Genomic DNA, 21,242 nt, shown 5'->3' on the forward strand with positions numbered 1-21,242 from the left:
TTTACCTGCTCCGAGCCCCTCGGCGCTGCCGCTTCCGCCTCTGCGCGCTGTGCTGCGGGGCGCGGTTTGGAGCAGGGAAAAGCCAGAAACCCACGGGTTGCCGCGTCCCCCGCGCCGGCTGCTCACCGCTTTGCACCCGCCTCTGCTCCCTTGTCCTTCGGGATTTATGTCTTCCCCACTGGCAGCCTCGCTCCTGCAGCCGCGAGTCCCGCTCTCCCCAGATGCTGCTGTTTGTATGTGAACACCAGAAGGCTGTGTATTTACAGAAGGAAAAACAAAACCAGTCGCTGAAGGGGTTAAGTCACGGTGTCTCTCCCTGTGCTCCCGTTTATGGAATTGGCAGAGGCAGTCGGGCCCTTGGGGCGGGTTAAAGCTCGCCTACCTCCAGGGCAGCAGGGCTAAGCGCTGGCTGGGGACCCCAGAAATTCCGAGCTTTCCCTGCCGGAGATTTGCCTGGATGAGCGCGAGCCCTGAGAGGCAGCAGGAGAAGCTGAGCGAGCTGCTCCCAGGAGCTCCGAGTGTCCCATGCAGGGACCCTGCTGTGGCTCCGGGCCGGCACCCGGGGAGGCCTGGTGAGTGGCACTGGCTGGGGGCAGAAACGGGACTTTGCTCCGTGCGTTCCCAGAAAGGCAGCGGGCAGGGAGGGAGCTTCCCTCTTGGCATGTTATTTTCAACATCTCCTGGGCTCCTCCCTCCGGATGCAGCCAGAGCTCAGCAGCCCCGGAGCGCAGCGAGGAGGAAGGGGCCGCACACGGAGAGCTGCAACGAGCCCCTCGGGGCCGCATCGCTGGGACAGCAGGATCCACGAGCACCTCCTGGCAGCGCCTCTGCTCCGGCCGCTCCATTGCCCTGAACCAGCGCCTGCCTTTGGGGGCCGTATTTGCTTCCTTGGCCCCCGCGCACAGAGAGCTGACACAGCTCGGCGCAGTCATGAGGTTGGTGACGCAGGGAGAGCGCGGCTGCTCACGTGAGCCCGTCCACCCCGAGCCGGCCTCAGCAGCGCCCGGAGCCGGGAGGGACCCGAGCCACCCACATCTGCGTTCCTCACCGCTCCACACCGGGCAATAACTTAAAATAGCACTTTCTGCCATCCCTCCTACCATCCTTTAAGCTTTTCCAAGCCATTTCCAGGGCTAGGGATACGTTTCATATCGGCAAAGAGATCCAAGCTTCTCTGCACAGGTCAACGAAGAAAAATCCTGCAATGAAAGCAACAGGAGTTGGACCTGTGAGATTTGAGTTGGGATGTTTTGGCACATATGTGTTAGAGACTGTCCTGAAAACAGTTAAAGCTAGAAGAGTCCAGGCTGTCAAGGGGATTGTCAGAGAAAATGCCAAAAAGAGCAAATAAGAAAGGAAGTTCCCAGGAAGGAAGCAGAATCATGCTGCTTGGCAGCAGGTCTGGCTAAGCAGTGGGTGGAAAGGGGGTTGTCGGCAGAGATGGCAGCAGATAGATGGGGTAGCTGCTCTGCTGCAGCCACCTCCCATGCAAACCAGGGAGTCACGCTGCAGAACAGGGTATTTTGGACAAGTGTGCAGCTGAGCTCCTCCCTGTGTTTTGCCTTTTGCTTTTCTCATTCATATTTGTTTTGCATTTTGCAAGTTTTCCCTGACTCCAAGGATATCTGGAAGTACTTTTTTTTTTGGGGGGGGGCGGGGGGGGAAGGCGGTTAGATGAAAGGTGAGATGCTGAGGTAATGCTGTGAGTGCAGGACCCGAGGCTTTGAGAACCAAAGGGTGTTCTGCAGCATTTGTGGTGGGACCGTGGGACTTGGCTCTTGGTTCTAGGCTAGGAAGTCTTGGCTCCAGGCTAGGAAGATAAACGTTTGCAGACTTTAAAGTTCTCTCATTTTAAACCTCCCTATTTCCTTATGGGAAGATCGAAAATATAATGCTAGTGTTTTTATTTCTACAGAAGTCTACAATGTGGACACAGCACATCTTAGATGAAGGAAGATTAGTGAAAACATTGCAGAATGTTCCAAGGCTGCAAACCTCAGGACTTCTTCACATGTGGTTATTCCGTCGCATCATAACTCGCATCAAAGGTTAATCAAAATACGTTTTTCAGTTTCAGTGTTCAACATGTATAAATGTTATTTCAAATTTCAAAATTTGATGAAAGTTCATTTTTTTAAGACCTCCTTTTGTGATTCAGTGACATTGGCTTGATCTGATAAATAAATCTTAATGCCTGTCCCTCTTTTTTTTTCTTTTCTCTCCCTCAGAACAGAGATATTTGGGAATTAATTGCAGTTTTGAAAGTTGCTCTCAACATTTTAAGACCTGATTGAATTGACAAAATGCCTACCTCTGCTCCAGAAGTGTGGAACTACATCCCAGAAGAAATCCTCATACATATTTTCTATTATCTTTCTCTTCGAGATAGATACTCAGTCTTCCAGGTGTGCAGACAGTGGGCCACAGCTGTTTCTTCTAGCTCTGTTTGGCATTTCACAGAGATCAGGTAAGAGAAGGGGTTTTCTAGGGTCCAAACATTTCTGCAGACAAAACTGGATCACGACATTTTTGCTGCACGTCAAACATTCAACCCACTCTGCTGTGACATTATTGACACTAGTGGTGATGGTGATGCTGTTTTACATAGCTGGCACCCGCTTACATAATAGGGAAAAACTATGTTAAATGCTGGGTTTTTTAATCACCGCTGCTAATTTGGGTTTCATGGAAAGTGTTACTTTCTTAAGTAAGTTGCTGTAAGCTGCAACTTAAAAGCAGCAAGAAATAAGGCGTAATTAGTCATCTTCATCGTGCCACCTATTTCTTATGCAGAACATTGCACACCTTATCACTTGATAATCTTATCAATTGAACTTGATGATCTTGAAGGTCTTTTCCAACCATAATGATTCTGCGGTACACTGCGGTTTTTCCCACCCAGGCTAGTAGCAAAGGACAATCCTTATGGTCAAAAACTCCCTGCTGAAATAGAAGAGGCAGTGAGAGTGGGAGGAGAAAGAAGCCCTGAGATAGAGGTAACTGGTCCAGCATTTTGAGTAGGTCACTTTGATAGGTCTTTCTGACTTGTCTCATGTCCTGCCCCCTTCCCCAGCCTTTGACCACTATTTTACCACTTGTCATTGCTTTAAATTAGAAGAAACCTCTGAGGGAGCTAGCTGTTCTCAGAAATGCTGGTAGAGAGCATCTGCTCCATGCTTGCTCCCCTCCCAGAGGGACTGACAGCCTGTGTTGCCCTTGCAGCTGTGATTCAGAGGATGAGGAGGGCATGCTGCAGAGCCTCCTGCAGTTCCTCAGCCAAATCAGGCACCTGAAGATTGTGTTTGACCAGTCCAAGGAGATCAACCGGCAGAATGTCAAGCATGTCTTGGATGTGTTGGCCAAGCAGAACCACCGGCTGCAGCAGCTGTGCATTGTGTGCCATGGGGAGAACCCCTACTTCTACTCTGGCCAAGACATCCTGCAGAGCATACGCAATATATGCAACACCAAGAACCAGACAGATCTTCGGCATGTTGATTTTCGGAAAATGCCCTTTACTCTTGATGATGAACTTGTTGAGCTCTTAGCTGTCACCAACCCCAACTTATGCAGTTTGTTCATCAACAACCGCACCCTGGTGTGCAACGTGGCGCCGGATACCATCAGGAGAGTTCTCAGAGCCTGTCCCAAGCTCTCAACTTTGGGGGTTTACTACGCCAGCTTGTCTGATGATGTTTTTCTGGAACTGATCAAGCCAGAAAGAGCTCCTTTGACCAACTTAGACATTTTCTGTGAGCGCCTGGACAAATATATCCCAGTTATCTCAGAAGAGCTCTGGGCTGCACTAAGTCAAAAGCATCCTCAGCTCCGTGTAGACCTGGAGTTTGATCATACGGTCCCTGCCTTGAAAATCCCCCAGATCCTCAAGCCAAATATACCTGTGAGCACACTGCAACTCAATACCTGTACCTACATGGTAAGCCAGATTAGATTTGTCACCCAGAGCTACAGCAGCACTTTAAAGAAGCTGACCCTACAAACCACATCTTCAGAGGAGTTAAATGCGTCGCTGCTAGAGCTTGCTAGGAAGTGCAGAAATCTACTGGAGATCCACTGCTACTGCGTGGTCAGCCAGGAGGTGGTGGAAGCCTTCCTCACCCTCTGCCCCGCTCTGCAGCAGTACACGCTCAAGGTCACCAAGGAGCGGCACCCCTGGACAGCAGTGAGAGTTTGCTGAGCCTCCCTCCTGGGGAAACCGGGTGGATCTGCATGAGCAATGTGAAGGAACATTTAAAGATACAAGGAAAACGCTGCAAAGTTTCCTCTGCTGCTTGACTCTTGAATGTGATGACCACTTGTTTGGGAGACTGGGCATTTGCATGCAAATGCGGTAGACAAAGGTTTATACAGAGAAATTGCTTTTTCTTCTTGTATTTGTATGGTATGGAGGGCAGGCCTTTTTTTCTCCTCTGCTCCTTTATTTAGCAATACCAGGAATGGCAGGTTTACTGCTCATGCATTTTTACTGGGCACCTCAGCAAAATTCAATGGTGATTTTGCACTGTAGGAGCTAAGCACACTGTGTCGTGATGCAGCAGTTATCTGCATAAGCAGTTAAGGAAGTGGCAGCTTCACTACTGCCGCCAGTGTGTGGTACTTGGCCACGTACGCTGAGCTTAGTTGAGCAAAGAACTATGGTCGTCTGATGGAAAATCCACTCTTACTTCGGCAATTCCTCTTTTGGCACTTCCGCACTGTGAGCTCACTTATTATCTCGGTGCCACGAAAATTCCAGTGTGAAAGGATCTAAACAAGACCTGAAATATGATATAAAATACAGGCAGGAGAAAAATCATTTGATGAAGAGTGGGGAAAAAAATTACAAGCAATACGTGAGCTGCTTATTCCCTTGTGCCTCCTTTCTTTCTGTTGCTCAGGAAAGCAAGTGTCGAGGTTGCAATTTGAATGCCTTTTGCACAGACTTTTACTTTCAGTGCATTGTCGGTGTTTCTTAGGAAAAAGGACAGTTATATAAAGCATTTAGTTTAATACTAATAATAGACTATTGACATCTGGATTCTGTGTGTAGCTATTGTCATCACCCTGTCTTCCCACCAGGCTGCAGTTTGAATGCCTTTTGCATAGATGTTTACTTGCAGTACCATGTTAGTGTTTCTTAGGAAAATGAAGAGGTATATGGAGAATTTTGAATAATAATAATAGAATACTGACATCTAGATCCTATATGTGCCTGTTGGCATCACCCTGTCTTCCCACCAAAGAGCCAAACCATTAATCTTGCAGAAAGCGTGGGGTCTAACTTTTCTTGGTGGTGGCCAGTGATAGGATAAGGGGTATGGGTTCAAGTTGAAATACAGGAAGTTCAGTCTCTGTGTGAGGAAGAACTTCTTTCCTGTGAGGGTGACAGAGCCCTGGAACAGGCTGCCCAGAGAGGCTGTGGAGTCTCCTTCTCTGGAGATCTTCAAACCCTCCTGGATGCCACCGTGTGCTCTGGGTGTCCCTGCTGGAGCAGGGGGTTGGACTAGATGATCTCTAGAGGTCCCTTCCAACCTCAACCATTCTGTGATTCTGTGTCTGTAGGTGACCCAACGTGCAATTCTGGCAAATTGCAAAGACACGCAGCCCCAAAAAAGCACCTCAGGTGCCTTGGCCAAGCAGCTGCTGCTGCTGGGTGTCCCGCGGAGCTGCGGGCGGGCGGCTCCGCGGCGGTGACGTGCCCGGGAAGGTGTGCAGCACGTGTTGCCTCTGCATGACGCTGCATGTTTATTCACAGCGCGGCGAGATCGGCTGCGGTGCACTTTCATTCTGTGTATTGTTCTGCGGGGTGGTGATGCCATCGCATTGTGCTGGGTTTTGAAGAGAGCGAGCAGCGCTGCTGATGCGACTCGCGGGGAGCCTGCTCTGCACCGGCCCCACGTAGAATTCAGTGCTTCGGGGCTCTGCCCGACACGCGCGTGCTGGGAGCAATGGAGTTAGTGTAGCCTGAGCGCTGGAAAAAAACTATGCAAGATTCCCCCAGTTCTCTGGTGATGGATGGATACTCCAGCAATGTGCCAGCCTTCCTAACCAAGCTCTGGACGCTGGTGGAAGATCCTGAAACCAACCATCTCATCTGCTGGAGCACTGTAAGTACAGCAAATACTGGTTGCCACTTGGAGTTCCTGGAGAAACCCAGGTACACATGGTGTCACAGCTAAACCCAGTGATTTCCCTTTGCTGTGCAAGTGCTAGTAAGTTAACTGGGAGAGGAAAATGACTGATGTTTCTTTGGATGAATTTCTGGTATGTATTTGATGTTATTTGTTTGGAATATTGTGGCTTTTCTATTGCAAAGGGAATACCTGTTTTGGGAGTGTTTTGATAATAATGGTATTACAGAGGGTGCCTAAAACAGAACTTCCTAAACATGTGTACTCTTAGAAAGAGAGAATTTTCACTTTGTGTCAATTTGTGGTTCCCTAAAATTTTTCAGAAGAGGTGCAAAGCCTTTTATGAATTTCTCAGATGTTTACATATTTCACATGTATTTCTTAGCTGTCTCTCACATGTGCCACAGAAGTAGCCAGCAGCCACAAGCAGCCTTGCAACCGCAGGCTGAAGCCCATAGTGTGAAGAGGTTTCAGATTGCTCGTTTTAGAAGAGCTTTACTAGTTTTTGAGCTAGTCTCTATGATGATCATGGTGATGTGATGTCTGCATGGTTTGATAACATGAGTTTATTTTGCTTTGGCTTCCTACTTGCCACTGAGGCTTGAATACAGAAAGTGCAATCAGAGAATTAAAATGATTTATCTGCCTCCATGGGATGGCACTTTGAAACCACGTTGTTTCTGCTTTTGGTCTGATTAAAAAATTGCTGCAAGTAGTGGTGTGGTTTGGCTTCAGCAGGGAGTTATCAGATACACTGTGTGCATAAACTTGCTCTCTAAAAATAAGACTCTAATAAAGGCATGTTTAAAGGTGAAAAAAGCCTAACCCAGCCTTTCTGTCATTTATTTATGTCCAGTATATTTTTCATTCAAAACCTGAGGTGGGATTTAAGCTACGTTGTTGTTTGGGTCCATGGTAGTTCTCTGAAGTGAATAGTACGTGGCCTCATGTCTCAGAACAACTGAGTTTTTTAATCGTGTGTTTTAAATAAGGGCTTTCAAACGGAAGATCACTTTCTAATGTGTATAAGTGATTCCCTCTCTCTTGCCCTTGCAATATTGTGGATGTTGCTGTTAAGTCAGCTGTTATTTTTGAGCCCGCGCTGGGCTCGAGGCAGCTTCGCCCTGTCCCTGCTCCCTGAGCTGCCAGCAGGTCGGAGGGCAGCGCGTCCGTGCGGTGCTGACCCCAGAACAGTCTGCACTGGTTTTCAACCAGTTCTTGGCAGCACAGCCTCGAAAGCGGCTCTTTCACCACGTCAAACTGCACGTTGCTGAGCTGCGGCTATGAAGCACGACCATTAAAATGTATAGGCTCTGCTCAGCCAAGTTTGCGGTGGCTCTCACAGCTCTATCTGTTCAAAAATAATCAGGAGGAGGTGTCCGAAGTTTGCGAGTCGGCGCAGTGTCCGTATGAACCCTCGCGTGGCCGCGCTCTGACGTCCCCCTGTCTCCTCTGCAGAATGGCACGAGCTTCCATGTGTTCGACCAAGGCCGGTTTGCCAAGGAGGTGCTGCCCAAGTATTTCAAACACAACAACATGGCCAGTTTTGTCCGGCAGCTGAACATGTGTAAGTTCAACCCCCAGCTCTGAGGCTGTGCAGGTCCTACAGGCAAAATGGTGGGAAGTAGGAGAGTGGCAAGGTGAGCAGGAGGTGCGCGTCCAGAAGCTGGGACCTCCTGTCCATTGACACATTTGCCATGGGAGGAATTCGCTATACGGTGCCAGAGGAGCCTGCAGCTCCCAGCATGAAATTTCCCTTAGATTTAATTGCAAGTTATGAGCTAGGAAATCCAACTACTCGTTTTCTTTTCCCCCCTAGCAATCTGGTGACCCATCAGGGCTGCCAGTTTAAGGCCTCGAGGGGTGTTTTTGCAGCAGCCCACTGCTGTAAAACCTGCCTTGCAAAGGGATGCTGTGGAGCACTGTGTGACCCTGCAGTGAGCCTGTCCCGGCACATCTGCTCCAGGATGGTCGTAAATACACGTCCTCTTCTCCTCCTTTGCCTGAGTTCATCTCTGTTAAACAAAGTCCATTTTTTTTTAATGGTCAATTGACTAAGTTCCTCTGCCAGGTTTTCCCTTTGCTATTTAAGCACGTTAGCAGCTCTGTGGTAAATACCAGTCTGAGGTAAATACCAGTCTGTTGGGCCGTATCCTTGCAGAGCTGGAGATGTAGCGCAGCTGCCTCCGCTTCGCGCTGCATGGCAGTGGGACCCGGGAAGGACACGGTGCCTTGCGGTGGGATTTAGTTAGGGCTGATGTAGATGAATGGGAAGAAGGCCAGATGGGGCCTCACCAGCGGCCTCTCCATGCAGACGGCTTCAGGAAGGTGGTGAACATTGAGCAGGGCGGCCTGGTGAAGCCCGAGCGGGACGACACCGAGTTCCAGCACCTCTGCTTCCTGCAGGGCCACGAGCACCTCCTGGAGCACATCAAAAGGAAGGTGAGGAGGTCCTGTCCTCAGGGCCACGGCTGCAGCAGGCTCCTTAAACACCCTTGTACCCAAACTGATGTGAAATCGGTGCCTGCTCCCAATAGACCCCTGGTATTTGGGCACGCCAGTATCCAGCTGGTGGAATTCCCTTGCCCAAGCTGCAGCAATGCCCATATCCATCCATCACCCTTCTTGTCCTGGTAAAAGCCACCCCTGTTGCTTTCCCCTCAGGTGTCAGTAGTGAAAAGTGAAGAGACCAAGATGCGTCAGGAGGACCTCAGCAGGTTGCTATACGAGGTACAGATACTGAGAAGTCAGCAGGAGAACATGGAGTGTCAAGTGCAGGACATGAAGCAGTGAGTTGAATCCTCCTTCGGTTCAGGCTGCTTCGTGCAGGCGTTCGCTCCCTGGAGGAGCTGCTGCTCTTGGGGATGGCATGGCAGGAGCAGCCTTGCACAACCCAGGGACAGCCCGCGTGGTCTCCGGCCAAGACTCTTCTCTGCTTAAATACCCTAACTTTGGAAACGTAGCTTTGCACAAAGTGTACGTTCTCTTGCAGTAGACACAACCAGCGCAAGTGCCAATGCAGGATGAACCTTGAAACTATTGCCCCAAGGCCCAGTGTAGCTAAAGGGCCAAGTATCATCTCTGATGTGGACACTAGATCCACTGAGACAATAACATGTAGGATTTCAATGCAAACAGTCCCCCATGCTCTACAGATATGAATCGATACTCTGTCTGTGTCATGCGAAAGGTAGATGTATGCTGCCCATCTATATATACTGTTAACAGATGAGGAAAGCACAGAAGAGGGCATGCAGGAAATACGTGCGTAACCTGAGGATTTAACTTGGATATCTGTATTTCCTCCACATATTAAAGATGGCAGCAAGAAGAGACGTAATTCTCCCTCATCCCTAGGAGAGTCCTGAGCAGAGATGCAGTGGTGCCTGCTCCACATACTCAAAAATCAGAAATCAGTCTGTGTTGTCCTCCAAAACATATGAGTGATCTAAAAATATAAGAATATAAGGATGGCTCTACTGGTTTGGACCATGACCCTGTCTTCTGGCGTAGACAAAATTGTTGTGTAAGAGCAGAACAAGCGTACGCAGTGCTTTGTGCATGTGGTTTCTCAGCCTGTTGCTGTCTCAGAATCTGAGACCGAGTCAGACGTGGCCACTAGGAATTAAGTAAATGGGTATGGTTTTAGAGATCACACACTAGAGTGTTTTCTATTCATCTCCAGGGATTTGATCCTTAGAGAGCTCTTTAGATTTTTCCAAGTCTTTAGACAGTGTAATATAGAAACAACTTTTGTTGGGAAAGCTGAGATTCATACATCCTTGGATGAAGCTGGCACTCTGGGTTTTGAAAGGTCATAGCAACCCAGCACCTTATATATCTTAGATAATTTTCTTTTCTGAATTTAAATGCCTCTTATGCTTCTCATGGGTGTGAAATCACACCTTCCAATCCAGGTACAGTGGCAATGAAGGAATCTCTCTCTGGGCTTGTCCTTAATTTTTAAGGAATTCCAGCATCAGTGATTTGGCCTGGTTTTTATTTCATTTCCGCTTTTGGTTTGCTCTCTCCCTCCAACAGCTGTCAAAAGCATTTAGCTGATTAAAAGGATACAACTCTTAAAAGCTAACAAAGAGCAGAAATTCCAGGCTGAGACCACATTAAAAAATTTGCCCTGGTGAAGTAACATCAGGGCATAATGCCAAAGCAATCTGTGACTTAGTCAAGCTGCTTTCCTGGAAATCCTGCCTGGACCTGCAGAAAGTTCACTCCAAGGATTCCTGCTGTGCTAAAGCAGATACTTCCCTCGCTAGAGCTGATTAACTGGTTGGAGCTGGTGGGCCTCACCTCCCCCATTTTAGTGTCTATCCACATTACAAAGAGAGAAACAACCTAAAGGGCACGTAGCAAAAGAGTTTATAAGTTGCACCGATATGTAAGGTTCATTTGGCCTCTTAGTTTTTGGTACATCCTTATGTTCCTGAAACAAATTCACTGGCAAAATCTTCTGCATCATGGACTTGACTTGAAACCAGATTTGGAGGCAACATGGCAAATAACCTGTGCATCTCCTCGTCCCCGGTCCTGGGGCTGAATGGTCAAGGAAACCAGTAACTCCTTTGAGCAATTGCATGACCCTCATAGCTGGGGCAATCGGGAAAGTGCTAAATGCTGCCAGAAGCTTTGCAAAATTGGGTCGACTGTACATTCTGGCAGCACCGTGGGCTGGTGGGGCAGTTCTGTGCTCATGAGAGGTTCGTTTCACTTTCAGGCAAAATGAAGTTCTCTGGAGGGAAGTTGTTTCTCTCCGTCAGAACCACACGCAGCAGCAGAAGGTGATCAACAAGGTAATGATCATTTAAAATCCAGATTCCCATGCACTGTCTGCCATAGGCCCTCCTCTCTATTTTTTTTTTTCTTGCCCCATACCCTTCCCCAGGCTCTCATATGCCTTGAAGAAGAAAAACATTTGTATTTTAATAGCTGCATGGCAATGCTGGGCTTCACCCTGGCCGTGCAGGGGGAGAGAAGAGCCTCCCCATCAGCTGCCGCCGTAGCTGTAGGCAGCAGAAGCGGCTGGTCATTCCTGTGCCCTGTGGAGTCCTCCAGGAACTGTTAGGTTTTCTGGTGTTGCTGGGCCAGCAGGAATTCCTGTGCAAGCCTCTAGTACAAGTGCAAGGTGGAGGCATCTCCCCTAACAGATAGAACCTCCTGCACCCAAAAGGCCTCCCCAGCTGGAGGCTGCTGATGTGACCCAGCAAGTCATGTTTCCCAGTGGCCCTCAGTGAGAGGCACGTTCTCACTCTCACATGGCATCGTTGAGTCATGGGATGGAAACGCATGAGGCCATGGAACCTTCCGAGGCCGCGTGCGGGTCCAGCCCCTCCGCTCTGCGTTCGTGCAGCTCCGTTGGCTGCGCGGGGCAGCGAGCAGGAGGCAGCTGGGGTGTGTGCTGATAATTCACTCTTTGTCTGGAGGTCAGAGAGGGGCGCGAGGCTGCGCTGACGCGGGAGCAGGTTGCTGGGGGATTGCTCTCCAAAACCATCCCACATCCTCTTCGGTGGCTGTTGTGTCAATGCCAAATTCCACAGGCCTGACAAACTCGGCTGGAAGTGCCGAGACCTCTGCCCAGGGCCACCGTATGGGGGCTGCCTTTTTCATTTGCAAAGTCTTCACAAGCACTTTAGACAAGTCTCTAAAGACTTGTATAGAGGCCAGACCTCCCTCCAGGTCTAGGAGTGTTTGCTTGTGTGCTTCCTAGGCATATTCCTAGGTCAGGTGGAGTTAGCTGTGTTTTTCCATGCACAGAAGAGAATAGGGATCTTTCCAATGATCTGTTGTGTTTTGGGCTCCAGGGCCTTGCACAGCCTGGCTCCCATGTTTCATGGCTGCTGCCCACTTTGGGAGAAGGGAGAAATGTGTGAGATGGAGGGACCGGGGGGGCAGGGAATGCTGAATCACCCTGCTGATTAACACTGATTTTGATCTCTTTTGACAGCTGATTCAGTTTCTGTTTGGCCAGCTCCAATCAAACCCCAGCAGCACCGGGATAAAGAGGAAGCTGTAAGTACCCTTGTGTGGTGCCCACACACACTCATGGGTGCAAAGCGCTGCCCCCTCGCTAAAAGCACAAGCTCAGCTTGCCCAGGCAGGCGGTCACCAGACCAGGACACCATGGTGATGGGAACTGAATGGGATGAAGTGCCGAGTCAGACCTGCTGACATGCCCCATTCAGTGGCCTTTAGAGAAGCACCGTGTCAGCTCATGACCTTTATTTGGGGAATACAGATTGAGACCAGGGGATGGGGACACTAACTAGGGGCCGGGGGAAGGGCCCCAGTGCTGGCCTTACGGATGCCAGTGGCAGTGTTGCCATGTGCAATGTGGTGGGAAGGCAACGAGGCCCAGCTGGCCCATGGCCACTACTGGTTTGACCTGCAGTCTCTGCGTGGGGTGTGCAGACAGGTTTGGTGATGACAACGACCTGCAGGTATCACAGAGGCAGAGGGAGATTTTAACTAGGGGAATCTCAGGATCATAAATGCTTCAAGGCATGAGGATAGAGGAGCTTGAATCATCTTGGCCTCATCTCAGCACCAGTTAAGTGTTTGTAGAACACATCCAGTGAAGTGTTTGTAGAATAGGGGAAAGTGGGATTTAACTTCTTCTGGCAGGCCTCTTAGACATAAATGGGGGAGCAGTGTTGGCTTTCCATACTGCACTCAGTCAAACTTCTTCTAATTGAACACTGAAGGGATGCTTTTCCTGAGGGTAGGAGAAAAGGGATTTGCTAGGCAGTTTTATAGGGTCACCATAGAATTTACAGTACCAGGTGGGTGTCAGAATATGCTGTTTCCGAGTTCCTCTGTGGCTGTAATGTGGTGTTGGTAATATTTACATCACCAAACCCCGGAGGTTTCATGGTGGAATGTCATCATTTCGAGGCTCTTTCTCTTTTTCTCTTGGTTTCATTTGTTTGTTAACCATAAAGTACTCCCACCCCAAGGCCTGACACACAGCCCCACTTCTTGTCAGCAGCCATCTGAAAAAGCCTGTCAGTCCTAAGCTTTTGTATCTTCAAGAGCTACTTTTGATTATGGGTTCAGATATCTTCATCTTTTTCTTTATATGTGGGATGAAAATAAAATTTTATTTTATTTCACTTGTCTATTTCAAGTAAGATCTAGAAAGAAACAGAACCTTTCTCCTCTGTAAGAAGAAAATCAGAGTATCCAGATGGAAACAACCCTTGGCTGAGACATTTCTTCTGTGAGCAGCCTGGGAACAGTCAGTTAATATGTGGCTGGGAAAACAGACCTCTTTATTTTTCTTCACAGACCTCTGATGCTTGATAATGGGATCTCAACTCCACAAGTGCCCAAGTTTGGCCGGCATTTGTCCACGGACCCTCTCCATGACCCCTATTTCATTCAGTCGGTAGGTCTGCTCCAGCCTCCGATTTCATGCACTTTCTTTGGCCAGTGTGAGGAAACATTTGAGGCAATAACATGGATTATGGAGTAAGCTGTTTGGCAAAAGCTTGTCCATGAAGAAGAGAAAACTTTGGCAGAGCTGAGCTGTGTCTGCTCGTGCTGCTGCGGCCTGCCCAGGGCAACGTGAGAGGCCCCGGATGTGGGAGGGGAGGACGGGCCCTGCGTTACCACAGCCAGGCTCAGAGAAGAGCTTGTTCTAGAAGTGGTGCCTTCCTGGGGATCTCCCTGGCCAAAGGCAGGTATTCGCAGTCCCCGGGCATCCCCAGCACTCTAACCACCCAAACAGGCACCGGAGGGGACAGCTGTTCAAGCAACGCAGTGAATGCTTTCTGCAAGGGCTTTCTGCATCCTGAAGGGGAAAGGGTTGTGCTGCCTTACTGGCCTGTCACCTGGCTGCTGCCAGCAGAGCTGCCACACTCATGTCCCACAGTTAAAATACTTGATTGTTATGGCACCTGCAGAGTAGTTGGGTCGTTCGCTCCAGAGGCAGCTAAGCAGAATTTCAGACAGGGTAAAATCTGTCAGCAGTTGACCTTTCAGTCACAGTGGTTATTTCATAGCTGTGCTGCTGTGTGGTTGGAGAAAAGACCAGAGGAAATTGCAGTGTCACACAGTAGGTAAGAGTCCAAGGAGGGCAGAGCGAGCTGAAGGGATGGGAGTTCAAGTGGTTGAGTGCAGCACTTGGAAATCAGTAACCTGTCTCTCCCCTCCCTGGGCTAGTGGAGAATCAACAGACCTATTGATGTCCTTTACTCCTTCAGAAGGATAAATCTCTATGATTTTTACCTTCTTAGCCACCAACAGAACCTGCCTCATGCTTAAGCAGCCCTGCAATTGCTGGAGGACCCATCATCTCTGATGTTACTGAAGCATCACCATCCAGCTTAATACACATGCAATCCCCTCCTGAGAATGACAGGTAAATGTGTCTGTGATTAAAAACAGGAAGAATCAGGTATGGACAATGAATAAGCTTCAGCAGAGTATTTCCTGGCTCTAATTCTACCAAAATCTCTGAATCGTAAATCTCTATAGAGATGATAGGTTAGTTTTTTTTTTTTTTCCAGTTTGCAATATAGGGCAAATTTTTGGAACTTGGTAGGGATATTAACAGTATAACTTTCAATAAGAGATCACAACTTTCATGCTGAGAGATTCGCTCACCTGTTTGAGAAATTTTTCGTGGTTCTTATACTTTGCTTTCAAGAAAGTGGCTCTTCCAGACTTCAGCAAAGAATGGGATATCAACGCTTGTCAGTAGGGTTTTGAAAGCAAAAAAAAAAAGTTTTCTCTTGGCCTTGACAAAGAAGCAGAATCAAGCTCTACATCTCTGTGCTAAAGAGAACAGCAATGCTGCATCACAGCAACTTCCGATACTTGGCAATTTTTCTGTGAAAAGGTCCCAGGAACCTAAGAACTGTATGTAGAGGTATTTTGGTGCTTATCTCTTCCTGCACAGATATGCAGTGTTTATAGAGCTAGTTGCTGAATCATAGCTACAACTATGTCAGTGGAAAGTAACTAGACAGATGAATCATGGAAATAGTTTCACATAGAGACAAGGCAGTTTTAGATTTACAGGCAGTTTTTAGAATATATAATAATTGAAATTAGAGGCATGCAAAGAGCTTCAGGTAAAAGATAGGGCTAGAAGATATTTCTAAAGTAGAAAAAAAGTAACCTTCAAGTTAAGTTGCTTATTGCTGCTAATTACTGAGTGCCATCTGGTGGCCTCTGATCTACACAGGATTGATATGACTCTTGAGAACCTGAGCCAGCGATGACTAGTTCTGATGGTGGCTCAATTGGCATGAGCTCCTGAGAGCTTAGGAGTCATAAGACGATTTGAGAGGAACGCTGAGGAAGGCTTTGTAGTGTCCCACACATCCCCTCTGTGGGATGTGCCCATGTATTGTGTTTCAACAAAGCTGGTCTTCAGGCGTTGTAAGACAATATTGCATTCTCAGTAGTGTTCCCTGCTCCTGTTGAGCATATTTTGGATTTGCCTCTTTACAGATACTGATACAGATACAGATACTTTACTGCAGAACATTCCCCAGGGAGTAGCAGCCAGGTGGAGTTAATGACTCCCACTTACATCCTGAAAGCTGAAATCCCTCTCCTTGTTGCGGCATCCCAGGAAACTTTCTAAGACTTGAAGTAGCTTCCTGGAGCAAGCCACCCATCTAGCGGTGCAGCTGGGAAAGGCCACCAGGACCCTCATGTGTCCCCTGGTACCTGCCCAGCCCTCTTGGGGTATCTTGAACCTGAGCCAAGCCACCCTGTGCACGTGCCCACGGGAAGCTCCATAAAGCTTCGTTTCTTGAGGGTTCTCCAGCTCCTTTGGCAGACCTTGGGGCTTGCTGAAAAGAAAGCAGAGTGTTTCTGCCCCCCTGGGCACTGCAGAACCCCGTGGGGGCAGTTTGGTGGGAAGGGGAGACCAACCCATGCGCAGCTGCCCTTGCGTGGGGCGCTAAGAGCTGCCTGTGCTGCAGGGAGAAGAGCCTCCTGCTGATCAAGGAGGAGCCGGTGAGCCCCGGCGCCAAGGCCGCGGCGGAGCGCGAGGTGCCGCTGCCGGGCTGCCGCGCGGGCGCCGAGCCGCCCGTGCTGCCCGTCGCCATGATCCAGTCCGTGCTGGAAGGGAAGGGCTGCGGCGCGGCCCAGGCGGGGAGCCTGCCGCCGCCAGCCGAGAGGAGAGGCAGGAGGGCACTGCTGGACAGGTGAGCGGGGCCCTGGCTGCGTCCCCGCGCTGAGCTCAGGCCTGTGGGCAAGTGGCCTGAGAGCTCCGTCCTGTGCCCGTGGCTCCTGCCAAGGGGACCCTCGAAGCCGGGGGTGGGGGATCTCACTTGGGGAACCCGACAGAGCAAGAGCTGTCTGAGCTTGTTTGGCAGAGTCGTGGGAGCACAAAGGCTTTCCACAGTGAAGGGACTCACCTAGAGCCCAGGTTGGATGTGCAGCCCCGAGCTGTGTCCCCGCTCGCAGCCTTGCAGGCCGCTGGAGCACGGTGTGTCTCTAAGAGCTCGTGCACCCTGTCTCCCTTGCTTCATTGGGTCCTGGCTTGCAGAAATGTGCAAGGAAATATTTGTCACTGTAGTTCCTGTGCAGTAAGGAGTCACTGTACGCTTGCTGGCAGAGATCTCATTTCCCTGACTAAGAGTGAAAACCCAAGAAACTTCTCTGTGTTTGTGAGGTGCCCTCCTTGCTCGTGACGGCACCCGCAGCAATGCAAAAGGCCGAGAGCGGCCCTGTTTTTTAAGCACATGCACCCCAGTGTCTCACTCGTGGCAACGTTTCCCTTCGTCTTTTCTCAGAGCAGATATTTCCGACTCGCTGGACGGCCCCGACCTGAGCTTGGAAGGGCTGCAGCTGCTGCTGAGGAGCCAGCAGTACGGCCTGGAGCCCGCCGGCGTCCTGGACGTGAGTGTCGCCTGCGGCGGGGCCGGGCCACAGCGCCGCTTCCTGCGCAGCCTCGGGTGACGCTGGGTCCGTGGCCTGTGGCCAACGCGCACGCGGTGCCTGGCGGGACCTGCTTGCAGGGTCTTGCAGTTTTTCTTGTGAAAATATGTGTTTCTCAGCTCCTTACCCTAGGAGAACAAAGCACAGTGCGTTTGGTAAAGGCAAGACTGTAAAGGCAAGATTGGGCTCCCACTCTTACAAAAAATAGACTTAATACGGCTCTGTAGCTAGTTTGTTAATTGCTTCAGAGCAATTGCATCAGAGGATGGTGGTTTCTTTTTTACGTATTCTGCATCTGGATGCTCCTACGTTGATTTTTAGCTCTATTACCTCCCGCTTTTCCTTGAATTCCAGAATTCTAGAAGAGCACTTTTCTCTGAAAAGGAGTGGTGGCTTTTTTTTCCTTAAATATATACACATAAATATAAGGGTTTATTTCTTGCTCTCCCTTTTTTTTCTCTACCTCTCTTTGATTATCAGCAAAGATATGCAAAAATAGCTGTATGCAGGAGAAGAATCCATCTGTCAGAGAACATGTATTCCCTGGAGATGCTTGAGGTTTAAGCACCCGGTGAATTTGCATGGACAAACAGGAATGGGAGATCATAGAAAATTACTTTTATTCTTTTAGAACCAAAGCGGGATTGATTTGGGCTTTGAGACGCTTTTTTTAGTGGTCTGCTGTCACTGGGTACAGTGGTTTCTGCTGCTTCACTCCCTTTTGGGAGGTGCTTTCCTGTTACTGACCCACTTTCCCCTCTCTGTGTAACTGCACAGTGCGAGAAGGGGAGTGAATCGTGAAATTGTGGTCTGGACCAGCAGCCCCGTGTCCCGCATTGTGCAGACTGCTCCAGGAATCCTCACTGAGGGGCTGGCGCAGCGGTTTGCCCTTTGTTGCCATGTTTTGGAACACCATTTTTACAAAAAACCCCACGAATCTGGAAGCAACCCTATGACCTAAGAGCAGAAAAAGCAGGGCTGTGAGATACATGTGCATGGAGCTGAATTGCTGCCCTGGTTTTGGGCATTGCTCCATGTGCCCTGTCCCTCCTGTGGAAGGCACCAGCCTGGCACCAAGGCCCTTGCTCTTCTAGGTCTACCCCAAGCCCACGCAAACAAATGTTCATCTCTAGCTTTAACTAATACATCGGGGCAGCAGCTGAGGGCACCAGGGTCTTGAGCCATCGCACCTTTCAGAGCCCTAATTGCATTTCTGTGCCCGCAGGTCTTTAATCCCAATTTGTCCCTGAACGAGTGGAATTTGACCGAGATGGAAGCCAGTTTGTCCCCGGTAAGAGCCATGTGTTTCTGGGATAATAATGTAAGTACGAAGCAGACGTTGCTGTGGACGGAGTTTGTGCCTTGCTGCAGAATGACAGGTTATTCCGCAGTGAGGGGAAGCGGGTGGCAGAGCAGAGCGGGCAGCTCCGGAGGTTCGGCCGGCAGCGATGCTTTGTGCTCATGACCTATTTTTCCCGTTCAAGCAGAGCTCCCTTCGAGACATGTGTTGTCCTTTAACTAAAAGTGGCTCCCTCAGACTTTCCGCCTTGGTGTGTCTGTCACTCGCTTGCTCTTTTGAAACCTAACTGCATCGCTTCCTAACAGTGCTGGGGATTCATAAAACACCTTTGTGCCAAAGCCCTTAAAAATGTGTCTTTATAAAATGCAGCCACCCCTGCATGTTTCAGGGGAGGGAACACACACCCAGTTAGAATAGAGGATGATTCAGGCCTGCACAGAGGAAACCAGGAGAAATTCAGCTGGCGTTTTTGAGGTGCATGTGGCAAACTAATAACAAGTTGTGCTTGCTGGCTGCCAAGAACTGCGGGTTTGCTCTGAGCAGCAGCCAGGTCACAGTGGTGCTAGTTTGGTCTCTGCATAAGACATGAGCATCACCCCATACAGAGCAGTGCTAGCAAGGGGCTCCGTGTTCACCGGCCCTCTCCTTCAGGTGTAGCTGCCTTTGAGCACACACTGTGGGTTATTTTAACAGGGTTGGGAGGAGAGAGAGGCCAGAGAGGGCATTGCTGGTGGAGACTATGCAGCGCTGCTAAAGCTCTGACCTCCAGGAACATCCTAGTTCTAACAAGCTGCCCTGTCTCTGTATGATTGTACATTGTAGTTTGTATTTTTGCATCAAGATGCAGCGACTCACAGTGGATCTGGAGAAGAATGCAGCTGAGCTGCCCCCGAAAGCGTTCAACCCGCCCTTTAACGGTGCCTGCCCAGGTAGGAGTCCCAGCAGGTCCTGCAGGCTCGGGGATGGGGAAGTAATTAAGGTGCCAGCAGCTCGATGCAATGTCCAGCACTGACCATTTGCCACGTTGAGGGGAAAAAGCTCCCACAACCTTTGATACTTCACTTTCATGGTGATCAGCAATATCTCCCCACAACTGCTAAGGTAGTTATTGAGCAATGGGGAAAGTATGGGGAATATTCAAAAGTTTAAATAGAATTAAACTGCCTCTGTGTAATTGGAACCACATCATACTCATCCATCCTCAGATTTCCACTGTTTCTTCTGCCTGTTCATAACCACCTAAAAGCAGTGTGGTGATTGAAGTGAAATTAAGGGTTTTCAGCCCAATGTCTTGCACGAGCAACAGAGGAATTCCTCAGCAGGCCGGGCTGAGCTGCGAGAGAGGAGAGTCCCCGGTCTCTCTCGTGCACGCAGTGACACGATGCTGCAATAAGGGGCAGCTGGCAGATTTCTCCTTCTGCAAAGACAAGGAAAAATAGAAAGTTTTTGGCTGAGGGAGAAAAGAACTGCTCTTATCCCACTGCTTGGAGTCTCTGGCTATTTGGTCGTCCCCCTCTCCGTTCCTTGAGGCATCTCAGCTCTTTGTGCAGACCCCACCTAGGCAACCTGCAACGACCTCCACTGATTTCAATGGGCTCTTGAAGGAGGGCAAGTTTTGCTCAAGTTTTTCCAAGCACTTTTTTTCTGTACTCGAGCCCCTCACCTCCTGCTGATTTCCGTAGGGATTTGCCACTTCCCTGAATTCCTAAACCCTAATGGATTGCCTTCCAGAAACTGAGTTCTGTGTTGTCTGTTTGCATTCCCAGGGAAAGATGTCATTCTTGAAAGCACCCAGCAGTTCCTTGTTGATCGTCAGCCAATCTTTGGAAATGACATTATCAGCTTGCCCGAAAGTTCAGCACTTTACGTTCCGTCGGCAAACATGGCTCCTTACCTGTCCTCCGCAGCTGTCCAGGGCGATATCCCGTTAAACCTGAGTGCTTCAACTGACAACAGCCAGTGATTTAGCTTCCAAGATGGTCGCATCGCCCTCCCATCCATCCAAGCAGCTACAGGTTTGAATGTAAAGAGACAAAAGTGACTCAGAAACCCACCACAGAGTCGTGCCCTTTCTTTCTGAGTAGTTGGAAATGGTCAGTAGCTGTGGCATTACCTTCTCCACCCCTGAATTTCAGTGTTTGTCTAGAGCAATAGTTTTAAAACAAAATGTTGCCTTTGGGTGTGTGTTGGGGGTGGGAGGGTCATTATTTTTCAAATTTCAGAACTACTAAGAAAATCTTCTGAGAATTTGAGTGAAGGAAGTCTATCAGGGACTTTGTAAAATAAAGCAATCCCAACTAGTATCTGCAAAAACACATGTTAGGGTTTTGTAGGGGCAGCACAGATCAGCACAGAGATGCAGGGGCCTTCTGAATCCTTTTTTTTCTTGTAGGAGATTGGCTCTATATGTCAACCCAGTGCTCTAAAAATGCTGTCATCTTTTTTTATGGGATGTACTTGTGCCTCTCCCTTATGCCCCCAGGCTGAGCATGAAAATGAAGTTCCCTTGGGGTAAGACCTCTTTCCAGGTGACCACTGAGGAACCAGTTCAGTCATTTGGAGCCCTCTTTTAGAAGGGCTGCAGGTACCCGCTTTTCAGAGGCGAAAGGCAGAAGGGTTAGTCCACAATGTCCCGCTGACTTTTCTTCTATCCTTTGTGTGTGTCCTTTGAGACTGCAAAGGCTGAATTATTCTCCCTCTCCCATGTGGTTTCTGATGAGTGAGTTTCTCAACAAAGCAGAGCTTTGTTTTTTTATGCCGTAGTTTTAATGAGAACTGTGGATTTTACCACATATTATTTATTGCAGTACTCCCTAATTAAGTTACATTTCCTTAAGAAAGCCACTGGGCCAGCTACTCAAGGGCAGACTCAGAAAATTCAGACCTAACTGGGGCCTTCC

General features: G+C 49.2%; 2 protein-coding genes across 2 annotated transcripts; both read left to right on the forward strand.

Moving 5' to 3' along the window:
• Positions 1–902: 902 nt before the first annotated feature.
• Positions 903–4,198, forward strand: FBXL8 (F-box and leucine rich repeat protein 8). Its single transcript, XM_010222037.2, has 4 exons — positions 903–935; positions 1,916–2,048; positions 2,229–2,467; positions 3,223–4,198. The coding sequence occupies exons 3-4, from the start codon at positions 2,304–2,306 to the stop codon at positions 4,196–4,198; spliced, it is 1,140 nt and encodes a 379-aa protein (XP_010220339.2). The 5' UTR covers positions 903–935; positions 1,916–2,048; positions 2,229–2,303.
• Positions 4,199–5,937: 1,739 nt separating this feature from the next.
• HSF4 (heat shock transcription factor 4) lies at positions 5,938–20,395 on the forward strand. The gene is made up of 13 exons (XM_088534588.1): positions 5,938–6,107; positions 7,590–7,698; positions 8,446–8,573; positions 8,796–8,920; positions 10,864–10,939; positions 12,091–12,155; positions 13,431–13,530; positions 14,381–14,505; positions 16,082–16,306; positions 16,898–17,003; positions 18,268–18,333; positions 19,184–19,271; positions 20,109–20,395. Exons 1-13 carry the CDS (start codon positions 5,985–5,987, stop codon positions 20,303–20,305), a joined length of 1,533 nt encoding a protein of 510 aa, XP_088390714.1. The 5' UTR covers positions 5,938–5,984; the 3' UTR covers positions 20,306–20,395.
• Positions 20,396–21,242: the final 847 nt, after the last annotated feature.

The sequence above is a fragment of the Tinamus guttatus genome, unplaced genomic scaffold (genome assembly GCF_059628265.1).
Source record: "Tinamus guttatus ecotype Peru unplaced genomic scaffold, ASM5962826v1 Tinamus_guttatus_pri_ptg000576l, whole genome shotgun sequence".
Taxonomy (NCBI): domain Eukaryota; kingdom Metazoa; phylum Chordata; class Aves; order Tinamiformes; family Tinamidae; genus Tinamus; species Tinamus guttatus.

What these genes read in the sequence shown, in the direction of transcription:
- FBXL8 (XM_010222037.2), top strand. Translation starts at nt 2,304, where the DNA reads ATGCCTACCTCTGCTCCAGAAGTGTGGAACTACATCCCAGAAGAAATC. An exon ending in TGGCATTTCACAGAGATCAG is followed by an intron (nt 2,468 to 3,222) that starts GTAAGAGAAGGG and finishes TTGCCCTTGCAG; the next exon opens with CTGTGATTCAGAGGATGAGG.
- HSF4 (XM_088534588.1), top strand. Translation starts at nt 5,985, where the DNA reads ATGCAAGATTCCCCCAGTTCTCTGGTGATGGATGGATACTCCAGCAAT. An exon ending in ACCCCTATTTCATTCAGTCG is followed by an intron (nt 13,531 to 14,380) that starts GTAGGTCTGCTC and finishes TTACCTTCTTAG; the next exon opens with CCACCAACAGAACCTGCCTC. An exon ending in AGCCCGCCGGCGTCCTGGAC is followed by an intron (nt 17,004 to 18,267) that starts GTGAGTGTCGCC and finishes CTGTGCCCGCAG; the next exon opens with GTCTTTAATCCCAATTTGTC.